Source organism: Ipomoea nil, unplaced genomic scaffold, assembly GCF_001879475.1.
Source record: "Ipomoea nil cultivar Tokyo-kokei standard unplaced genomic scaffold, Asagao_1.1 scaffold2279, whole genome shotgun sequence".
NCBI lineage: Eukaryota > Viridiplantae > Streptophyta > Magnoliopsida > Solanales > Convolvulaceae > Ipomoea > Ipomoea nil.
This window is the reverse complement of record NW_017618707.1, coordinates 331,074-352,404: the sequence shown is the minus strand read 5'-3', so window position 1 is coordinate 352,404 and position 21,331 is coordinate 331,074. Positions and strand designations below refer to the sequence as shown.

The window sequence follows — 21,331 nt, the reverse complement described above, 5'->3', positions numbered from 1 at the left end:
ACAATCCTCATCTGGTATCATATCTAGGTTTCTTTCCATGGCAGCTTTGGGTAGGAATGACGATGGATCTGTTCGTGATTCTTCAGAACGGACTGTCTCCGAGGTTGCCTCTACCCCCATTTATCCGTCTCCGAGCTTGTCCAGTGTTCATCACTTTGTGTCGATCAAGCTCACCGCACACAATTATCTGTTCTGGCGTACCCAGATGCTCCCGTTTCTCGAAGGTCAGGGGGTGTTGGGATTTGTTGACAGCTCGGTGGAATGCCCGGTGGTTGCCTCGCCGGAGTCGTCGACGGCGGACAGCGGCAGTACTGCCTCGGCAGTAGCGTCGCCGGTGGTGCAGTGGCGTCGGCAGGACAAGGCTGTCCTGTCTCTCTTGATCTCGTCCCTGTCGGACGAGATGCTACCGTTGGCGGTGGGCCGGCCGACGTCGCGTAAGTTGTGGTTGGCAATTGAGCAAGAGCTCGGCTCGGCAACGCGGTCTCGCGCGGTTCGTTTGCTCAGTGAGCTGCAGCGTTTGTCGCAGGGGGCTTCATCGGTTTCTGATTATTTGAATCGGGCGCGGATTTTGGTGGAAGATTTGGCCCTTGCTGGGCGTCCGGTTCCTCTTGATGAGCAGAATATTTATGTCTTCCGTGGACTGCGGTCGGATCTTCGCCCGCTTGTTGCTCCGTTGACTCGTGGTGACCCGGTAACTCTCTCGGATCTTTTCGATTATTTAATTTCTCAAGAATATATCTGCGCAGGTGATGGTCCGGTTGGTGCGCCGGCTGCCTTGACCGTTCACCGTGGTGGCCGAGGCGGTCGTGGCAGAGGCCGGTTCTCCCGAGGTGGCTCGGGCAATGGGGGTTCCGGCGGCAGTGGTTCGGGCAGCGGCAATCCGGGTAGTGGCGGCCGTGGTCGCTCGGATGTGCGTTGTCAAATTTGTGACAAGATTGGGCACTCGGCGGTGAATTGTTGGCGCCGTTATTCTGAGTCGTCTGGTCCTCAGGCTAATGTGGCTTTTTCTGGTGGTGAGGGTGGTTCGGTTGACTCTCACCAGTGGTTTCCTGATACGGGGGCTACTAATCATGCCACCCCCGATTCCTCTCAGTTGATGTCCTCGGCAGGTTATGACGGTTCGGACACTCTTCGAGTCGGCAATGGTGAAGATATGCCTATTTTTAGTGTTGGGTCTACTTCGATAGCCTCGTCTTCTAGGGTGTTTCGATTAGATGATGTTTTGCATGTCCCTGGTTTGTCTTCCTCTTTGATCTCTGTTCAGCGCTTTGCTAAAGATAATCGTGTCTTTTTTGAGTTTCATCCTGATTGTTTTCTTGTGAAGGATCTCTTGACCAGGGAGGTGGTTTTTAAGGGGGGAACTTCTGGTGGCTTATACTCCTGGCCCGCGTCTTCTGCTCGTTCTGTTGCTTATGTTGCTGCGCGTGCTTCGTCTTCTACGTGGCACAAGCGGCTTGGTCACCCTCATACTCGGGTTCTTCGTCAGATTTTGCAGTCTTCTGGTGTTAGCAGTTTTAATTCTAGTGATTTATCTCGTTTATGTTCTTCGTGTCAGTTAGGGAAGTCATCCCGTTTTTCTTTGCCTCGTGTTGAAACTAAAACTACTCGTGTACTAGAATTGGTTTATACTGATATTTGGGGCCCTGCGCCTGTGCACTCTGTGAATGGTTTTCGTTACTTTGTTTTGTTTGTGGATGACTTTACCCGTTTTATTTGGTTTTATCCGATGCGCTTAAAAACTGATATATATTCCATATTTGAACGGTTTCGGTCACTCGTTGAGCGCTCGTTTTCGCAGAAAATACTTTCTATTCAGTCTGATTTAGGGGGAGAGTATAAGAAACTTCACTCTACCTTTGAGTCTCTTGGCATTCGTCACAGGCAGTCCTGTGCATACACACATGAACAGAATGGGAGGGTAAAACGCCGTAATCGGCACATAGTTGAGACTGGTTTGGCCCTGATGGCTCAGGCGTCTGTTCCATCTCGTTTCTGGGACTATGCGTTTGAGACTGCTGTATACTTGATTAATAAAATGCCTACCAGTGTCTTAAACAATGAGTCTCCTCACTCTCGTCTGCACCGGTCTCCTCCGTCCTATTCCTTTTTGCGTGTCTTTGGGTGTTTGTGTTTTCCTTTATTACGTCCCTATAACCGTAATAAATTGGAATATCGTTCTTCTCCTTGTGTGTTTTTAGGGTATCCTGACTCTTTTCGTGGCTATCGTTGTCTGAATCCTGTCACTAATAAGGTCTTTATCTGTCGCCATGTGCGATTCGATGAGTCCGTTTTTCCTTTTGCTGGATCCGTTGCTTCACAGGTGGTGTCTCGGCCTCCAGTGGTGCCGTGGGGTGTTGCCCCCATCGTGCCTGTCTCCTCTTTTGTTAAGGAACCTGTAGATGATCCGTCGGTTCCGGATATGCCCGCGGGTCCGGTTGACTCTGTCTCCACTGAACGGACCGTTTCGGCCGTCCCTAAGGCTTCTCGTGGCCGACCTCGTGGTAGTAAGAACAAGGTGGCAGGTCCGCCCTCTCATGTTATGGCAACGAGGAGTCGGGGCCCGCAGCAGCATGTGGCTCTCGTTTCTGCTACTACAACTCCCGAGCCGACATGTTACTCTCAGGCTGTGGTGCATCCGAAATGGCGTGAGGCCATGGATGCTGAGTTTAATGCTCTACTGCAAAACCAGACTTGGAATCTGGTCCCGTACACTCCAGGTATGAATGTTGTGGGTTGCAAGTGGGTGTTTCGGGTGAAACGGAATGCTGATGGGTCTATTGAGCGACATAAGGCTCGTCTGGTAGCCAAAGGTTTTAATCAGGTCGCTGGTAAGGATTTCTTTGAGACTTTCAGTCCGGTGGTCAAGCCAACCACGGTTCGTCTTCTTTTGTCACTTGCTCACTCCCGTGGTTGGTCCATTCGTCAGCTGGATGTCCACAACGCTTTTCTGAACGGTAACCTGGCGGAGACAGTGTATATGCGTCAGCCGCCTGGTTATGAGGACAAGTCTGTTCCTGATTATGTTTGCCATCTACAGCGTTCATTGTATGGACTGAAGTAGGCTCCTTGTGCCTGGTTTACCCGATTGCATGACTTTCTGATCTCTGTTGGCTTTGTTCCGTCCAAGACTGACGTTTCGTTGTTTATATATTCTGTCAGTGGTGTGCAGCTTTATTTTCTCCTGTATGTGGATGACATTTTAGTCATGGGATCGGACTCGAGCCGTGTTGATGGGCTTGTGGCTCAGCTGGCGCGTACATTTAAGATTCGGGACATGGGACCCCCGTCTTTCTTTCTTGGCATTGAGACGATGTCACTATCTGATGGTATTCTTCTGTCTCAACGGCGTTATATACAGGATATTCTTAGACGTGCAGGCATGGTTGACTGTAAATCGGTTTCTACGCCTATTTCGGTGGCTCGGTCTGATGTTGATGATTCTACTCCGTTTGCTGATCCTACTCACACCGTAGCATTGCGGGTGCACTTCAGTACCTGACGGTGACTAGGCCGGATTTGTCTTATGCGGCTAACAGGCTTTGTCAACGCATGCAGTCGCCCACCACTGCTGACTGGGCGGTTATGAAACGTGTTCTGCGGTACGTGAAAGGCACTCTTGGTATGGGTCTCTGTATTCGCAAGTCGGAGTCTCTTGCGTTGCATGCGTTCTCGGATTCGGATTGGGCAGGTAATCCGGATGACCGAAAGTCTACAAGTGGGTTTGCCGTCTTCTTGGGGTCCAATTTAATTGCTTGGTCTTGTCGGAAGCAGCGGACAGTGGCGCGGTCCTCTACTGAGGCCGAATATAAGGCACTGGCTGATGTGGCGACGGAGGTCACGTGGTTGGTTTCTTTGCTGCGCGAAATTGGCTTTCCTCCAGACTCTGCGCCGGGGCTGTGGTGTGATAATCTGGGAGCAACATACCTCTGTGCTAATCCGGTTTTTCATGCACGAACAAAGCATGTTGAAATTGATTATCACTTTGTTCGAGACAAGGTTGCCAAGAAGGAGTTGCAGGTTCATTTTATTTCCACGAAGGACCAGCTAGCTGATATTTTCACCAAGCCACTTGCATCTGCTCGGTTTTCATTGCTTCGGGACAAGCTCAATATTTCGAATGCTCCACCTTGAGCTTGAGGGGAGTGTTAGGACTCTAGTATTAGTAGTCTAGTAGAACTCTTTATACTTGTCTTCTATATTAGTATTGTACAGACTATTATTCGTTTCAGTTAATCAATACAATCCTCATCGTTCCAACACATTCAAATTGATGCTAGTTCTGACTTCGGAGACTTACAAAAGAGTACCTAAGGTGTCAAATTAAATTCCTCCAAAATGTAAAACTAGTGGAATAGCACAGTGAACTTCCCAAAACCATAAAATAACAGAAACAGCTCATTGTTTTCTTTGACCACGTAGCAAAAAGAAAAAGAAAAAAAAAAAAAAAAAAAAAAAAAAAAAAAAAAAAAAAAAAACTTAGTTCGAAGTTCACAGCAGCAGTTTCATGCTTTTCACATGAACTCTCCACATGCAATCAAGTTTTCGATGATGACTGCATGAAATTGAACAAGATGTTTGATCAGGTTTCTTGAATATATGAAACCGTATCACAAGGCACACAGGCAGTTAAAAGACGAAGCTTGACAATGGTGGAGAGGAGTGCTATTTGTGTGTGGTAGAAACTAGAAAGCATCAGTACCAGTAGACTCAATTCAGCTTGTTTTTTGAAGATCTCTGCATTGGCTTTGCCATCGGTCTTGCTGGTCCACCTCGCATAACCCTCTTTACGTCATACTTCACAGACAGGAATGCACAGACCAAGGCTATCAACATTGTTGGATAGACAAACACCGTTCTTGTAGGATCAGGGTTAGCTTGTTTGTTAAGTATCCCTTCCTTGACAAGACCCCAAATAATAAGTAGTGTTCCAAACATGCTCATCCTCCCAGCTTTAATGATGCCAATGAAAGCTCCAGCCACAGAGAAATAGCTTCCAGCAAGAACCTATTTGATAACAAGGCATCAGCTCGTGTACAAGCAGTCAAAAACATAACATAGAAACTGACAAGATGTAAATTTTGATTAAAGATTTCAAACTCTCAAGAAAGAGGAATGATATTGAAGATGGACACATCACATATTACTTGAAAATGGGTTTACAAAAAAATGTCCTAGAACATTAGTATCTTACCATGAGAGATTTTACCTGATCATAAATTATACAGTAAAAGAGACACTAGTGGAAAGGAAGCACTTATTTTCTTCTAAGCGCCTAATGGTATAGAAGGCAGGATTTATTTTATTTTAAGCTCAATCAACTGCAGTATCATGCAGCTGTTTCTTCTCTTTTGTATTTGGAAGAGGTGGGAAAGAGATTGGGGTGCTTGTCCTGATGTACATAAACAGACTCATCCTACACACACAAAACCCAACCTTCTTCCCAGTTCCCACAGTGGGACAAAATCTTAAAATTTCAGGTTGCACTTGGTTCTTAAATTTTGGAATCCTCCCTTGGTGCAATAAGCTAAATAAAAAAATTGACAAACGATGAATCACTAAGTCACTATTCTCCATACGAAGTTCATATCCTGTCTACAATGTGAGTGAATATTCAAGTGGCATACAATTCAGATTAATCATTCCATCTAGAAAATAGAACAAGCTGCGTATGGAACAATTTATTACCAAATGAATGCAACACAATAAAATAAGACAGCAATTTACATTTGCATTCTTTGTGACAGAAGGTAAGAAGTTCGGGAAAAGAAAATTAGAAAAGGAGATAAGAAGTTTAAAGGAAAACCTCCAAGCGCTGTAGGTCAGTTGCTGCAGAAGCCTCCTTTATATTAGTTAGGTTGTAAATATTTAGCAGATTTTCCCAGCTAGGAACAGTCATATTCTTGATTAAGCTATTTGTGGTTGCCCCGGGGTACAGGAGGGCCTTGACAACTGGAACAGGAAATATATCACTGGCAATCAACTGGGAAGATGTGACTTGCATTGGAGTCGTGCACATACCAGATCTACATGGAACCCTAAAGAAATAGAATGTCAAAAGGGATTAGTGAAAAACAAACAGAAAACCCAATTGCTCCATCTTCTTTACTAGAACACATTAGCACTATATCTGATGTGATAGTTATTAAAATAATATCAGAAGATTTACTAGCAATCATTCATTAATGTTATAACCATTGCATAAAAGACATTATGGATCAGCAGCTTCATCATTATAATGAGAGAAACCCAAATTCAAAGTCAAAAAGTTACCAATAGCAAATGCATTAGAGATAATCCTTAAACCTTTAACTAATAGTTCCAAAATAAGTAACAGCCTATACCTACGTAATTCCACATCTCAGGCTTATGCTGAAAAGGAAAGTTTCTTACTATTTACTTAGTATTAAATAAATAAATGGATATGAGATTATTAAAGCAAATACAAATAGAAGGAGAATATCAATAGCATAACTGTAATTATTCAAATTTAGCTCACAGATATTCAATTGGTTACTATTATAGCCCATTATCTTCTATAGACCACCACCAAACTCATTCTATACAGTTGAAACCAAAATTGCCACACGATTCTCTTGATTATTGTTTGAAGACAAATTCAGCTCATGTAATATTAAGCTAAGTATAACACATTGATATAACATTATGATTTAATCCCAATGTATGTAAATTCCAACAAGCCCTTTTCATTAAATTTACGGCTGCTAATTGGGGAACAGGTGCTGCATTTAATTTTGACAGGAAAGATTTTTACATGGAGGCCAGGGAAAAACAAAACTGTTCCAAAGCAGTTTTAGAGTCAATTATTGGTTTTCTTTTTTTCTCTTTTTTAACTCAAGTGGATTTTATCAACACTTCCATAAATCAAATCAAGCTCCCAAGTAGACAAATCTGATCAATAATCATCCTTCTTAACTTCACTTGCAGTCTTATATACTCTTATCTATATTATGTTCTTCAAATATGTGACTCTTTGGCACAATTTAATATACAAGACTGTAATAGAGTATGCCCCTTCAAATGCAATATTCTTTTCTTTTGTATGCTATCTCATGAATATCCTAGGACAAACTAAAATCTTAAACCATCCATTCATTTCCAAAAAAACATAATCTACACAAGCTCTGTCCAGAACCAGAAACTAATAAAGCTCCTTAGCATCAATACTACCAACCGAGATTTATTAGATTTTAAATAAACTAAAGTCACTTTTACCAAAAAAAAGTCCAACAAATAGGAAACACTATAGAACGCTGGCAATTCACTCTAAATTTTTGGCACAGATCACAAAACTAACTCCTATAATACTAGAAAACAGCCTGTAAAACACTGCTAAAACGGTTCCTACTAAAATTCTGTGTGTAGTGCATTTTCATTTTCTAGTAAACATTGAGGCAAAGTCAAAACAATACTGAATCACTTGTCCGATAGCGAAATCGAAGCATATATAGGTGCGCGCGTGTACCTGAAAAGAGGAATCTGAAAGATGATGAGGACGAAATAGATGCGAGATGCGTAGACAAAGAGTTGGTTCCATCGGCTTTTTGATGAAGACGGTGGCGCGGTTGAGCTCACAATGGCCATCGGAATTGAAGCAGGGAACGTCGACGGTCAGAGAAAGTCGTGGAGTAGGCGGCAGGGTGCCGGAGATTGAAGCCGGAAGGGAGCTGGATTTCGCTGTCCGTTGTCGTATACTCGTAATGAATTGCTCAAATAGCTACAGTATCTCCGTTGTCACTTTGTAAATATAATAAATTACTTTCTTTCTTTATTTAAAAAAGGCTTATTAGAAAAGAAAAAAAAAAAAAGCTTATTAGTGTTTTTTTTTTTTTTTTTTTTGGAATAAGGGTCAAATAGGCCTCAAAAAATATGTAATTGGGTTTTTAAACTAATCAATTTAATGCAATTAGTCTTTTTTTTTTTTTTTTTTTTTTTTTTTAAGGTCAGCCAATGTGGTTGTATTTATAGATAAGCTGAAATGGAGTCTGGTAGGACATCATCCCAATACATAGCCGTAGTAAAATCAAAAGCTGTAGTAGCTAAAGTGTGCGCTAGTAAATTCTGTAATCTAGGATTAAAAACGACTGAGCAAGAAGTAAAAGCAGACATGTAAACTCTGCAATTATCAATAGCATAATCAATATATGTTCGGGGTGTCTGGTGTGGATGGATAACACTGTAACGTCTGACAATCCGTGTGAAGCTGTATAGACTGTTCACCACACGCCCTTAGCCATGATAAGGCCTCTCATGCAGTTAGTCTAATTTGAAGGTTTTTAAAGTTTCTACCGAGTCACCTCATTTTTTTTTTTTTTTGAAAATAATAAGTGGTAATTCCATTAGAAGTAAGTCGTAATAATGTCAGGTGGGAAAAGATCACAATACATAGCAATAGAATGCTGGAAAGCTGTAGATGCTAAAACATGTGCTAAATAATTGTCTGATCTAGAAATAAATTTAAACGAACAGAAATCAAATGAAGATGTAGCTGCTCTGCAGCTGTCAATGACATAGCCGATGTAGGAACGAACTGTAGATGGTGGTGTAGTAAGATAACGCTGTAGCGTCAAGCAATCCGTGTATAGCTCTATTGACCGCTCGCCCCGATTTTTTAACCATGATAAGGCTTCTTTGCATACAAATGCCTCGGCCATAAGTGGTGAGAAACAATCCGGGAGGAGTGCACTGAATGCCGCAACATATCCCCCATCCATGTCGAGGAGAACTGCACCTATCGTCGCCTTGCCTATTTCGTAGAGGAATCCGACGTTGACGCGGCAAATCCTCGGTGGCGGCATGGCTTCCGTAGCAGTCGGTATAGCCGACTATCCGTGCGGCAGTGGCGGTGGTGGGCCATTTTGGTTTGTAAGACTCAAAACAATTTTGTGAGCATAGACGGAGCCAAAGGGGGAGCAGGGGGGTCAGCTGCCCCCCCCTCACCTCACCCCCACCCCTACCCCTACCCTTACTACATATATAATTTTTGTATGTATGTATGTGTATATAGTACATTTTTTAGTATTAGTATATAAAAACTGTTAATTGTTCATAAGAAATGAGTTAAATTAGTTGGTAGAGCATGCATTTGGTTATAATAAAGGTTAGGCGTTTGAAGCATATAGTTTTTTGGCTCCTTCCCTATGACTCTAACACAATCACGTTTTAATAGTTTTTTTAATATTTGATACACACACACATACATACATACATATATATATATATATATATATATATATATATATATATATATATATATATATATATATATATTCAAATTATTTTATCAAATTAATTATGTTTCATATTTTGTTATGAATATTTTTATAAAGTTTCGATTTGTTTTATTTTTCGCCCATATCCAATAATATTTACACCTATATTTCTTAGGTAATTTATTTATTTATTTTTAAATATCTCTTTTATTTTAATGTTTCGCATTTACTGAAAAAAATTTGTGAATCGGTCCCTATTTCGCCCCCCCCCCCCTCAACAAAATTCATGGCTCCGTCCCTGTTTGTGAGCTAGACATATAAGTAAGACTCATTATGTTCAGTTCGTTTAAAGTGGACATTGAAGTTATTTGGGAAGCTATGGTGTATGATTAATATTCCAAATTTATGAACTTAGACCTTTGGTTTATTGTCTAAGTTATTGGAATGTTTCTGTGACTTGACTATCTTTTGGCTATTTTTGATGAGTGAGAGTGACAGACGTGTCAACTCCAAGCTCTTAGCTGTTAGAGGTAGTGCTTAAAGTTAACTTATAAAGAAGTCATAGAATATAGTTAGCATTATGCTAAGATTAAGAGATCTCTACTTAAGGCATGCTTCTAAAGTTTTAGAGATCATACAGTGTACTCTTTTGTACCAGAGATTCGTCTCCATGCCCGGAGACGAAGAAACCTTCTTCGTCTCTTGCCAGACGAAGAAACCGTCTTCGTCTCCGGCCAGAGATGAAGAAGTCTCCATGGCCTGAGACGCGGCGACCTTTTTTTTTTTTTTTTTTTTAAATAATTATTTTTTTAAAAATACTTTAAATTTGGGGTAACAAGTTAGAAATATGAAAAATCTGTAAATTGGACTAACTACATGAGATTGGTTAGTTTAGAGACCCAATTGCATATTTTTTTTTAGTTCAATAACCTAATTGCATTTTAGTAAATTTGGGGTGACCGGTTAGAAACCCGAAAAACCTGCAAATTGGACTAATTGCATGAGATTGGTTAGTTTAGGGATCCAAATGGCTTAATTGCATTTTGGTGTGTAGTTCTTCGATGACATATTTGACCCTTATTCCTTTTTTTTTTGGTATGTTATGGGTTAAATGCATTTTGATCACCTCTTCTTTCCTTCTCTCAAAATGTTGAATCCCCAATTCTACCCGACAAAGCATTTAGGATGATGTAAATCGCGTTGATTCAATGGTTCAGCAAATATGACCAAATGTTAGTACATGACAAAATGTATGCCGAGTCTTTTATCTCAAATACTACCTATTGAATCAATGAGCTAAACTCATACCGGCCACCTCTCCTATATATATATACTTTGATGAGCAAAAGATTTAATACACAAGCCAGTTATAGTTTGATTATCATGCTCAGTTTAGTTTCAGTTATAGTGTATTACCATACTCAAATCCAAAAATCAAACCCTTGTTACTCAACCGCACCCCAAGCTATAATCGTCGTCATTGATTACTCTAAATTTTGCGTAGAGTTAATTTCACTAGAGGTCCCTTGTCTTTGGTGCAATTCCAAATTTAGTCCCACACTATCGTTTTTGTCATTTAACATCCTAGACTATTATTTTTTGGACACTTTTAGTCTTCTCATGACTTTTTTTATTTTTAGTAAGGGAATTTTTGTCTCTTCATATTTTTTTTTTGTTATTTTTCTAATTTTAACCGATTTAATTGGTTTAAGACTTTAACTAAAAACCGGTTGAAAATATGGTTACTAAAAATTAGAGGTTACCTAAAGTTCGAACTCAATTAAATCGGTTGAAACTGAAAAAAATAACAAAAGAAAAATATGAAAAGACAAAAAATACCGTTCCTAAAAATAAAAAAAAAAAATTATAAGAAGGACCAAAAAATAATAATTTGGAGTGTTAAATAACAAAAACAATAATTTAAAATTAAATTTAAAATTTTCACCTTTTGACACACACACACACACACACACACACACACACACACACACACACACACACACACACACACACACACACACACACACACACACACACACACACACACACACACACACACAAGTGAACACAAAAATATCAGAAATTGCAGCAAATCCCCGTTAAAAGTTAAAACCCCTTCAACGATTTCTCTATCTGAAAGACAGGAGAAAAATGGCTATGGCAGCTTCAACATCTCTGCGCATTTCCATCACACTCCAGTGCTCCCGTAACAACGCCTTCTTTGTGGACCGGCCCTTTAGCCGAACCAACCTCCCTTTCCCACGCCACCGTTCTTCTTCCTCCCTTCTCACCTTCGCTCGCCGGCGAAGCAAGCCCCACCGCCCTGCTACCACTTCCTCTAACAAAAAGAAACAAAAGGTATCGCCAAAAGAGCTCTTCGAATGTCTATTTTCTTTTGTTTTCCAATTAATTGGATGAAAAAAGTTTAATCGCATGGATATCTAGAGAATGCATATTCTAATTTTTGAATTCTCGTGAGATAAAATGCCATTTTAGTACCTGCTGTTTGATGTTTTATCTTTATTGAATAAGAAAAAAATATAAAGTATTATTTACTATGTAAAATTTAGGGATTGGGATAGTTTTGATAGCATGGCACTCCAGTTTATAAGCTAATTGGAATATCTTTAAAAATTATGTAAGTTTTGCGTGATGTAGTTTGATTAAGATTATGTGAAAGCTGTATTGAATTTGCATTGGTGATTGGTTTAAGGGTTTTGGTTTCAGTTTCATTGGCAGGAATATTTGTAGAAATTGATTATGTGATGAAGAAATGAGTTCAGTAGTATTTTGTTAACAAGGTTAAATTGATGACTTTTACACTTTGTATTTGTATGTATGCTTTGTTTCTTTGCATTGAGTGAAAGACTATGGCCTCCCTAATCTTCACTATATAAGCACAATAACTGAATACTATAAATTGTGAACTTTATGTTCGATCTTTGTTTTATGTGGTGAATTTTTTCTCAGAGGGACGATGAGGAAGATGAAGATTTAGATGAAGATGCTTTTGAGGCGCTGTTTCGTCAGCTTGAAGAAGATCTGAAAAATGACAAACTCTCTTTGGATGATGATGATGACGATGAAATAACAGAGGAGGACCTTGCAAATCTTGAGCGTGAACTCGAAGAGGCTCTGAAGGATGATGAGCTATCCGGAGTTTTTGAATCAATTGTAGATGGAGAAATTAAAAATGTAGCTGAAGAGGAAGAAGAAGAAGAAGAAGAAGAGGGTGAGGTAGCTGCAGCTATAAAAGGAGATGAAGATGATGATGATGATGAAGAAGATGAAGATGAAGATGAAGATGAAAAGCCAGTAAGATTGAGAAATTGGCAACTTAAGAGACTGGCTTATGCACTAAAAGATGGTCGACGAAAGACAAGTGTAAGTTTCTATTCTTTTTTTGAATGTTACTGACTCTATTACATTGTAGTATCTGGTCAAACATACTTTTTTTGGTGAATTTGTTTTGTGATTTGATAGTAAATCTCAATTTGTGAGAGGACGTTTCTTCTTTTAAACTTATTTTTCTCAACCATGCAAATGTGTGATTCTCAAAATCTTCATCTCAGTTAATAATTAATCCAGACATGTGATTCTCTATGGTTTAACACTTTACGTGCAGATAAAAAATCTTGCAGCTGATGTCTGTCTTGACAGAGCTGTTGTTCTCGAACTACTCCGTGATCCTCCTCCGCATCTTGTATTGCTGAGTGCTGCCTTACCTGATAAACCTATTTCAACAATCTCAGAGCCTCCGAGCATCCCACTCGAAACTGTTCCTCTGGAAGAAGCCACGGACACTGCAGAAACAAAGACTACGGTGGAAATGCCAGTTCATGTTATGCAACGCAACTGGGCTGCTAAAAAGAGAATTAAGAAAAAGCAACTTGAAACCCTTGAACTAGTTTATCGAAGATCGCAGAGACCAACTGTGAGTAATGTTATATCTAAACCTGTGTTCTTATTTCTTATGGATTAATGGGTGCTCTCCAATATAAACTGGACCATTAGCAATTTGCAAGAAAAGTGATACCCAGATTATAGGAATCATTATTTGGTGGAGTGGCGTTGATCAATTTCTTTGGACTGAGGAAGAGATTGTGTCTTGCAAGCCTAAATGGCTAAATATTGCAATTATACAATTAAGAACGACTCAACCTTAATCACAACTTACAACATAAAAATCAGTTACCTTCATTTACATGTCATTGCCCCTCTAAGCTATAGTTTCAGTTCTTTCTGTTTGTTTATTTCGACTCGATTTGAAGTAAACAGCCAGTCTAAGAATTCTATTAGTATTATAATTTTACGATTTTATTGCCATTTAAACAAATGCAGAATGCGATGATTAGCAGCATTGTGCATGTCACCAATCTTCCCCATAAAAGAGTTGTGAAGTGGTTCGAAGACAAGCGTGCTGGGGACGGTGTTCCTGATCATCACATTCCAAAGCTTCCATACCGGCGATCTGCTGCTCCCGAGATTCCCCCCAGTTGATACAAGGTCATTCAGACTTCTTGTATGTACCTTTAACACAATTTTGTTTCTTGTAAATGTGACTTTCTAAAGTTCAATTTATTAAAATGTAGAAGTAACAATTGTCAGCGATAAACAATTTCGATTGATTGATGCTTTTAGCCTTTTAGTTCAGTAGCAAGGATGCCATAAAGTACAACATATCCTTTCCCAATCAAGGATGGTAAGTTGGAATTCTGGTTTATTTGACGGAGAGAGTTAATAAGACCATGGACATAATATTTTAAGGGAAATCTTGAATAATTGTCTATGAGTCATACTATATTTATCTATTAAAATTATTTTAAATTTGTACTTTTGGAAAAATTGCAGTTTTAGCATATGAGTTATAGGGTATGGGTAATTTTTGCCCGTAATTAATATGGAGTTATAATACTTTATAGTACCCCTAGTTTTTTTTTTTTTTTTTTTTTTTTTTTTTTGAAAACTATGGTACCCCTAGTTAGTCACCAATGTGGTGTAATTTGTCTTTGTTTCGATGGATAAAGTTATTTTGGATGAAAACCTAAACAATATTTATACATAAAAAAGTTGTTTACAAAAGTGAAAAATTTATTGGATAGAAATCTAAATAACACCCAACAAATTCCTCACTTCCTCAGTAGTTATAGCAACATGCGCCCAATATATTCATATAGTTTCTTCTCATACTTTTTTTTCAAGTTAAATTTAATTTTTCTTTTTCTTTTTTTATAAATAAAATTAATGTATAAAAAAAATATAGGGAAAATAACACTTTTCCCTGAGTTATATATTAACACTTTTCTCCCTTAAATTATTCAAGTGACAATTTTTCCCCCCTGATATGTTAAATGGGTATATTTGTCTTTAAAATAAATATTTCATTTATTTTTCTTTTTTAACAAATTATGACCACTATTTGGTTCAAACCGAACAGACACTATAGCAATCAAATTGAAATATTCCGATTACAATTTAGAATCGAAACTCGATATTTAGAGTTTATTAAAATCGCGAACCGGAACGGCCAGTTCATGTTTCGAATTGAAAAAATAAAATACATTTATTGTTGAATTTTGACTATTTTAGAAATAAAAAAATAAAATTTTAAAATAAATTTTGAACAACAGTTCAAACTGGATCTGGAATTGTGAACCGGCGGTTCAAAATCAAAACCAAATCGCAGTCATATATACTTATATGTGAGAATCAAAATAAATGTAAAAAAGAACCTACACTATTTGTAAATATTATAATTCTAATTTTAAGCTAATGCTAGTAGTTATTCCGATTTGAACCGTCGGTTCACGGTTCAGGATTTAATTTTTTCGATTCATGATTTTAATAAACTGAAACCCAAATATTGGGTATTAGATTTGAATCATAACCGAAAATTTTCAATTCGATTGCTATAGTTTCCGGTTTAGTTCGAACCGAATCGTGGTTATTCCTACGTATAAGTAATAATTTGTTGGAGAAGAAAAATAAATAAAATGTTTACTTTAAGGGTAGAAATGTCAATTTAATATATCAGGGAGAAAATCGACACTTTTAGAATAATTGAGGGGGCTAATGTGATTATATGAATAATTCAGGGAGGAAATGTGCTATAAATATATAATTCATAGGGAAAATACTATATATATATATATATATATATATATATATATATATATATATATATATATATATATATATATATATATGCTCAAGAAGGTTGAGGCCCTAAGTCTACGAGAGGCTCTTAGTTGGTTAAAGGAAACAGGTATGGAAGGAGTGGACGTTGAAATGGATTCACAGATTGTTTTCAATGTCATTCGCACTTGTTCCTTTTATTCTGCTTTTGGATTTTTAATTGACGATATTAAAGAATTAGCGTCCATTACAATCGTTATGCTATGGACTCGTGTCCAGCATGCATGCGCGCTGGACACGGGTAACAGTGCCGTTAGTGGCACTGTTATCTTCCACATCTTTTTTTTTTTTTTTTTTTTTTTTTTTTAAATTTCAGGCGGCTTCGTTTTATGAGTACATGTTCATAATTTTATTACTATATATTCATAATTGTAAGTTCATAATGTCAAAGCTCTATGTTCATAATTCAATAACTGTACATTCATACTTCCATAACTGTACATCCATAATTCCGTAACGGTACATTCATAATTCAATAACTGTAACTTCATAATTTTCGAAGCTCTATGTTCACAATTTTAGAGCTCTATGTTCATAATTTTATCACTATATGTTCATATTGTAAGTTCATAATGTCAGAGCTCTGTGTTCATAATTCCATAACTGTACATTCATAATTGCATAACTAAATTCCGTAACTGTACATTCATAATTCAATAACTGTAAAATCATAATTTCGAAGCTCCATGTTCACTATTTTAGAGCTCTATGTTCATAATTTTATCACTATATGTTCATAATTGTATGTTCATAATGTCAGAGATCTCTGTTCATAATTTTATAACTTACATTCATAATTCCATAACTGTACATTCATAATTCCATAACTGTACATTCATAATCCCATAACTGTACATTCATAATGGCACAAACGAATAACGCCGTTAACGGCGAGACAAAATCAATTTTTTTTTTAACTGGAATGACGCGTTTTCCCTGAAAACGACGTCGTTTTGGACTCGTGTCCACAATGCATTGTGGACACGGGTCCAGGGCATAATTTGTCCGTCCATTATTGGGGATGTTGAATTCCGTTTTGTAAAGCGATCTGCGAATTACGCCGCCCATTTTGTTGCTTGGGAGGCCCTTTCTGTGTCAGTCTGTCAGGTTGCGGGGATTGGTTTGACTCTCCTCCATCGTTTCTTGTAAGCATTCTTGCTAGTGATTCAATGAATTAATTTTTCGTTCTCAATTTTTTATTTAATAAATAAATCTATATGTAAATAAAGTCATTACTTTAGTGTAATATTTATGTACATTAAGCTTGATATTTATGAATATATAGAAAGAACATTATGAACTTGCTATAGAATGAATGAAAATACATATGATGTACATTTAGTTTAGTGTTTATGGACATTAAGGACACCTCCAACCAACACGCCATATCACCAAATCAGGAAAAAAAAAATGGCATGAAGAGCCTCCAATCAACTCGCTATAACACCATTTTTTTGGTGCACTATGAACAGTGCAGCTCCATATTTGGCGATGCACTGTTCATCTACACCAAATTTTGGTGTGGTTTTTATTCCCATTTTACCCCCAATTTGTATTTGTAATTTCTGTTATGTCCTTAGTTTAGTTTTAATGTATTTGTATATTTTGTTATATATTTAAACATAAATTGTATATTATTAAAAAAAAATTGTATATGAGAATATAAATTATTTTAGTGTATGAATATAAATTACTTTAGTGTAGGAATAAGATTTGGTGTAAATGGGTTGGAGATGAAAAAAATTGGTGTAAGAATATATGCTGAGAATATTCCTTTTAGTGTAAAATTTGGTTTTTTGAGTTGGAGATAATGAAAGTGCATTTAGAGCAACTACACCAATAGATTTTGGTGGGTTTTTGGTACAGAGCTAAAAAAAGATTGGTTTTTTTTATTGATGGGAGATGGAGTTTTTTTTTGGAGCATTTAACTCATGCAAGAACAAGATTTTAATGGGCATCACTAATTGAGAAAGGAAAGCAAAGCAGCACACGAGTACTCACATGCGGGAGATGCAGCGCACCACCTGGGCGTGCAGGGACGGAGCCAGAAATTCGATTGAGGGGGCGAAGACGTAGGGACGGATTCAGAAATTTTTTTCAGTAAAGGCGAAATATTAGAACAAAAGAGATAATTTAAAAAAAAAAAATACCTAAAAAATATAGTTGAAAATATTGTTGGATATGGGCAAAAAATAAAACACATTGAAACTTTATAAAAAAATTCATAACAAAATATGTTTGGATGTGGGCGAAAAATAAAACACATCGAAACTTTATAAAAATATTCATAACAAAATATAAAACATAATTAATTTAAATAAAGTTCATATCAAAATATGTTTGGATGTGGGCGAAAAATAAAACACATCGAAACTTTATAAATATATGTTAATGTCAAAGGATTTAAACCCTTTGACCTTTACAATTGCCAAAGATGTGTTTTACACACTAATCTAACTCATTCTTATTGACATTTAATAGTTTTTTTTATACTACTAATACTAAAAACCTGTACTATATATACATATATACATACAAAGATCATATATGGGGTGGGGGTGGGATGAGGGGGGCACCCGTCCCCCTGCCCCCCTTTGGCTCCGTCCCTGTGGGCGCGTGCATAGCACGCTGGCGCGTCTGCTGGGCTGCTGCGTCAGATTTCGTTTTTTTCCTTTTTCTTTTTCTTTTACCTTCTTCTCAAACTCTTCTCTTTCCTAGTGTCACATAAAAAATTGTATAAAATCTTCTATTAATATAGTAATACTAGTATTTTATATGCACGATGCGCAAAAAATATATGCCCAATATTAAAATTAAATATTAAAATCTTAGTTATATTAATTTTTTTTAAAAATAGTGTGTGTGTGTGTGTGTGTGTGTGTGTGTGTGTGTGTGTGTGTGTGTGTCTATATATATATATATATATATATAATCGCACTCAGGTGCGAATGCTTCGCCCAAGAGCGAAATAGGAATAGATTCTGTCTGTCCACGTGTCCAGATCTAATGGATGAGAAACACTGATTTTTTTAAAAAAGTGCGGTGGCATTTTCGTAAATAATTGAATATCGAAGTGCAAGTAAAATGTATTATAAGTGCATGTAAAATGTATTATAGGCGCAAGTAAAAATTTACGCTGAACATCAATACTAAGTGCACCTATAGTTATAAGTAGTTGCACATATAATTTTAAGTCGTTGCACCTAGTTGCATGAATGTTTGCGGGTGGTTTTCAATGGTATTACTACCAGCTGAACTCAGATCAATGAATGTTAACAAGACAAAATTACATTCACTTATAGGTGAAAGTAGACGCACTTATAGTTATAAATAGTTGCACCTATAGTTATAAGCACACCCAAGTGGATGAATGTGTGCGGGAAGTGAATGCTAACAAGGCAAAATTACATGCACTTATAGGTGAAAGTAGGTGCACTTGTAAGTGATTTTACTTGCACTTCAATGTTCAATTATTTACGAAAATGCCACCGCGTTTTTTTTAAGCTATTAGATCTGGACACGTGTCGTGCGCTGATTCGTTCGCATATTCCTTCCTGGGCACTTATTCGCACCTGAGTGCATCCCTATATATATATATATATATATATATATATATATATATATATATATATATATATATATATATATATATATATTAATTAATATTATTGAGGTAAGAATTATAGAAATGATAAATTACTAAATATAACTATGGTAACGTTTTAATTAAAACCCAAAAGAATTTAAATTTACTATTGAAGGATATAAGAAAAAATATTGTGTATGTACATGGTAATAACTAATAATAATGTGGAAAGATAACAGGAGTTATAACGGCAGAGATATTTTTGTCCAAAAAATTATGTAGTACAACTTTTATAGCACAAGATACACAAAATATTAACAGAAAAAACGGACATAAACTAAGGGTATAACCTGGATTGAAACTTATTATGTTTTTATATTAGGGTGTGTTTGGAAACCTGGAAAATGAGTTCTGGAAATCATTTTCCAAGTTTTCAGTGTTTGGATGTGCCTGGAAAATCAAGTCAACGGAAATCATTTTCCGTTGACTTTGGAAAATAGGCTTGTTTTGGAGGAAAATGACTTCCCCTTTTTTTGGGGGGAAGTCATTTTCCAACTTTTACACCAACATCACACCACCACCAACATCATCAACACCATACCACCATCACCACCACTATTGCCGCCGCCACCACCACTATACCCCCGCCACCATCACACCACCACCACAACCACCACCAACACCGCAACCACTACCACCACCACTACCGCCACCATCGCTGCCGCCACCACCACCACATACCACCGCCACCACACCACCACCTTCACACCACCGCCGCCGCCCCCACCACCACCATACCACCGCAACCACTGTCGCCGCCACCACTACCACCATACCACCGCCGCCCCCATCACCATCATACCACCGCAACCACCGCCACCATACCACCGCAACCACCACCACCACACCACCTCCACCACACCACCACCTTCACACCACCGCCGCCGCAACCACCACCACCATACCACTGCAACCACCGTCGTCGCCACCACTACCACCATACCACCGTCGCCGCCATCACCACCATACCACCGCAACCACCGCAACCACCGTCGCCGCCACCACCACCACCACCACCATACCACTACAACCACCGTCGCCGTTACCACCGCCGCCACCACCGTCGCCGCTACCACCGCCGCCACCACCATACCACCACAACCACCATCGCCGCCACCACTACCACCACACCACCACCACCGCCACCACCACCACACCACCGCCATCACACCGCCGCCGCCGCCGCCGCCACCACCACCACCATACCACCGCAACCACCGCCGCCACCACCACTACCATACCACCGCAACCACCGTCGCCGCCACCACCACCACCACCACCGCAACCACACGACCACTGCCACCACCGTCATACTACCACCACCATCACACCAACACCACTACCGCCGTCGCCGCCACCACTAGCATACTACCGCAACCACCGTTGCCGCTACCACCACCATACCACCGCAACCACCGCCACCACCATCACACCGCCGCCGCCGCCACCACCACAACCATACCACCGCAACCACCACCGCCACCACACCACCACCGTCATACCACCACCAATTATTATTATTATTATTATTATTATTATTATTATTATTATTATTATTATTATTATTATTATTATTATTATTATTATTATATAACGAATAACACCACTACCACTACACCACCACCATAATATTTTTGATATATTATTAATTTTTTTTTTGAAAAACTTAGCTATTTTTTATTATATTTAAAATTAATATTATATTATTATATATTATTATACATGTTGTAATATTCTAAATAAAATAATTAAAATGTTTAATTATACAATTCTACTCATTTTCCAGAAAATGAACCAAACACAGAAAAAACAGTTTTCCATAATGCAACCAAACACTGGAAAGGAAAATGTTTTCCGAAAAATGACTCATTTTCCAGAAGTCATTTTCCTGCTTTCCAAACGGACCCTTAGATATATATATATATATATATATATATATATATATATATATATATATATATATATATATATATATATATATATATATATATGCTCTTAGAAACTCCTTTCCAAATAATTTTTTTTGACTAAATAAAGAAAAAAAATATTTGTTCAATCTGTGCCAAAAATTCAATACAATGTATTGAATATTCAACTTTTGTGGCTAAAGAAATCTTCGCAGTAACTGATGTAATCAAACATTTGTATCACTACAAATCAGTATGATATCAATTAGTACCTTAAAAAAATCTCTAAGAATTTATCCTCAGAAAACTGTTCTTATTTCGATCTATATATAGAATTTATAGAGGAATACAAA

General features: G+C 37.9%; 4 protein-coding genes across 7 annotated transcripts; 2 read left to right on the top strand and 2 right to left on the bottom strand.

The window, feature by feature from the left end:
- Nucleotides 1–3,205: 3,205 nt before the first annotated feature.
- On the top strand, nt 3,206–4,131 carry LOC109150378 (uncharacterized mitochondrial protein AtMg00810-like). The gene is made up of 2 exons (XM_019298288.1): nt 3,206–3,469; nt 3,556–4,131. Exons 1-2 carry the CDS (start codon nt 3,206–3,208, stop codon nt 4,129–4,131), a joined length of 840 nt encoding a protein of 279 aa, XP_019153833.1.
- A 207-nt stretch (nt 4,132–4,338) lies between these two features.
- On the bottom strand, nt 4,339–7,757 carry LOC109150546. 2 transcript variants are annotated; one of them, XM_019298478.1, is made up of 4 exons: nt 7,484–7,757; nt 5,804–6,035; nt 4,700–5,004; nt 4,339–4,552 (listed from the first exon to the last, which is right to left on the bottom strand). In XM_019298478.1, the coding sequence occupies exons 1-3, from the start codon at nt 7,600–7,602 to the stop codon at nt 4,708–4,710; spliced, it is 648 nt and encodes a 215-aa protein (XP_019154023.1). In that variant the 5' UTR covers nt 7,603–7,757; the 3' UTR covers nt 4,339–4,552; nt 4,700–4,707. The 2 variants fall into 2 exon arrangements, with proteins under 2 accessions (XP_019154023.1, XP_019154022.1); XM_019298477.1 differs by having other exon boundaries at nt 4,339–5,004; nt 7,484–7,756.
- A 600-nt stretch (nt 7,758–8,357) lies between these two features.
- On the bottom strand, nt 8,358–8,816 carry LOC109150377. Its single transcript, XM_019298287.1, has one exon. It carries the CDS (start codon nt 8,814–8,816, stop codon nt 8,358–8,360), a length of 459 nt encoding a protein of 152 aa, XP_019153832.1.
- A 2,497-nt stretch (nt 8,817–11,313) lies between these two features.
- On the top strand, nt 11,314–14,057 carry LOC109150343 (protein OVEREXPRESSOR OF CATIONIC PEROXIDASE 3-like). 3 transcript variants are annotated; one of them, XM_019298245.1, is made up of 5 exons: nt 11,314–11,588; nt 12,201–12,614; nt 12,856–13,164; nt 13,572–13,752; nt 13,880–14,057. In XM_019298245.1, the coding sequence occupies exons 1-4, from the start codon at nt 11,382–11,384 to the stop codon at nt 13,728–13,730; spliced, it is 1,089 nt and encodes a 362-aa protein (XP_019153790.1). In that variant the 5' UTR covers nt 11,314–11,381; the 3' UTR covers nt 13,731–13,752; nt 13,880–14,057. The 3 variants fall into 3 exon arrangements, with proteins under 3 accessions (XP_019153790.1, XP_019153789.1, XP_019153788.1); XM_019298244.1 differs by having other exon boundaries at nt 13,872–14,057; XM_019298243.1 differs by lacking the exon at nt 13,880–14,057 and having other exon boundaries at nt 13,572–13,866.
- The last annotated feature ends 7,274 nt before the right edge of the window (nt 14,058–21,331 follow it).

Excerpts from the sequence above, each read along its gene's own strand:
- LOC109150378 (XM_019298288.1), top strand. The coding sequence starts at position 3,206 with ATGGGATCGGACTCGAGCCGTGTTGATGGGCTTGTGGCTCAGCTGGCG. Across the intron at positions 3,470-3,555 it reads TTGCTGATCCTACTCACACC|TCGCCCACCACTGCTGACTG; the intron begins GTAGCATTGCGG and ends CAACGCATGCAG.
- LOC109150546 (XM_019298478.1), bottom strand. The coding sequence starts at position 7,602 with ATGGCCATTGTGAGCTCAACCGCGCCACCGTCTTCATCAAAAAGCCGA. Across the intron at positions 6,036-7,483 it reads TTTCAGATTCCTCTTTTCAG|GGTTCCATGTAGATCTGGTA; the intron begins GTACACGCGCGC and ends CTATTTCTTTAG. Across the intron at positions 5,005-5,803 it reads CTGACCTACAGCGCTTGGAG|GTTCTTGCTGGAAGCTATTT; the intron begins GTTTTCCTTTAA and ends GTTATCAAATAG.
- LOC109150377 (XM_019298287.1), bottom strand. The coding sequence starts at position 8,816 with ATGCCGCCACCGAGGATTTGCCGCGTCAACGTCGGATTCCTCTACGAA.
- LOC109150343 (XM_019298245.1), top strand. The coding sequence starts at position 11,382 with ATGGCTATGGCAGCTTCAACATCTCTGCGCATTTCCATCACACTCCAG. Across the intron at positions 12,615-12,855 it reads ATGGTCGACGAAAGACAAGT|ATAAAAAATCTTGCAGCTGA; the intron begins GTAAGTTTCTAT and ends CTTTACGTGCAG. Across the intron at positions 13,165-13,571 it reads GAAGATCGCAGAGACCAACT|AATGCGATGATTAGCAGCAT; the intron begins GTGAGTAATGTT and ends AAACAAATGCAG.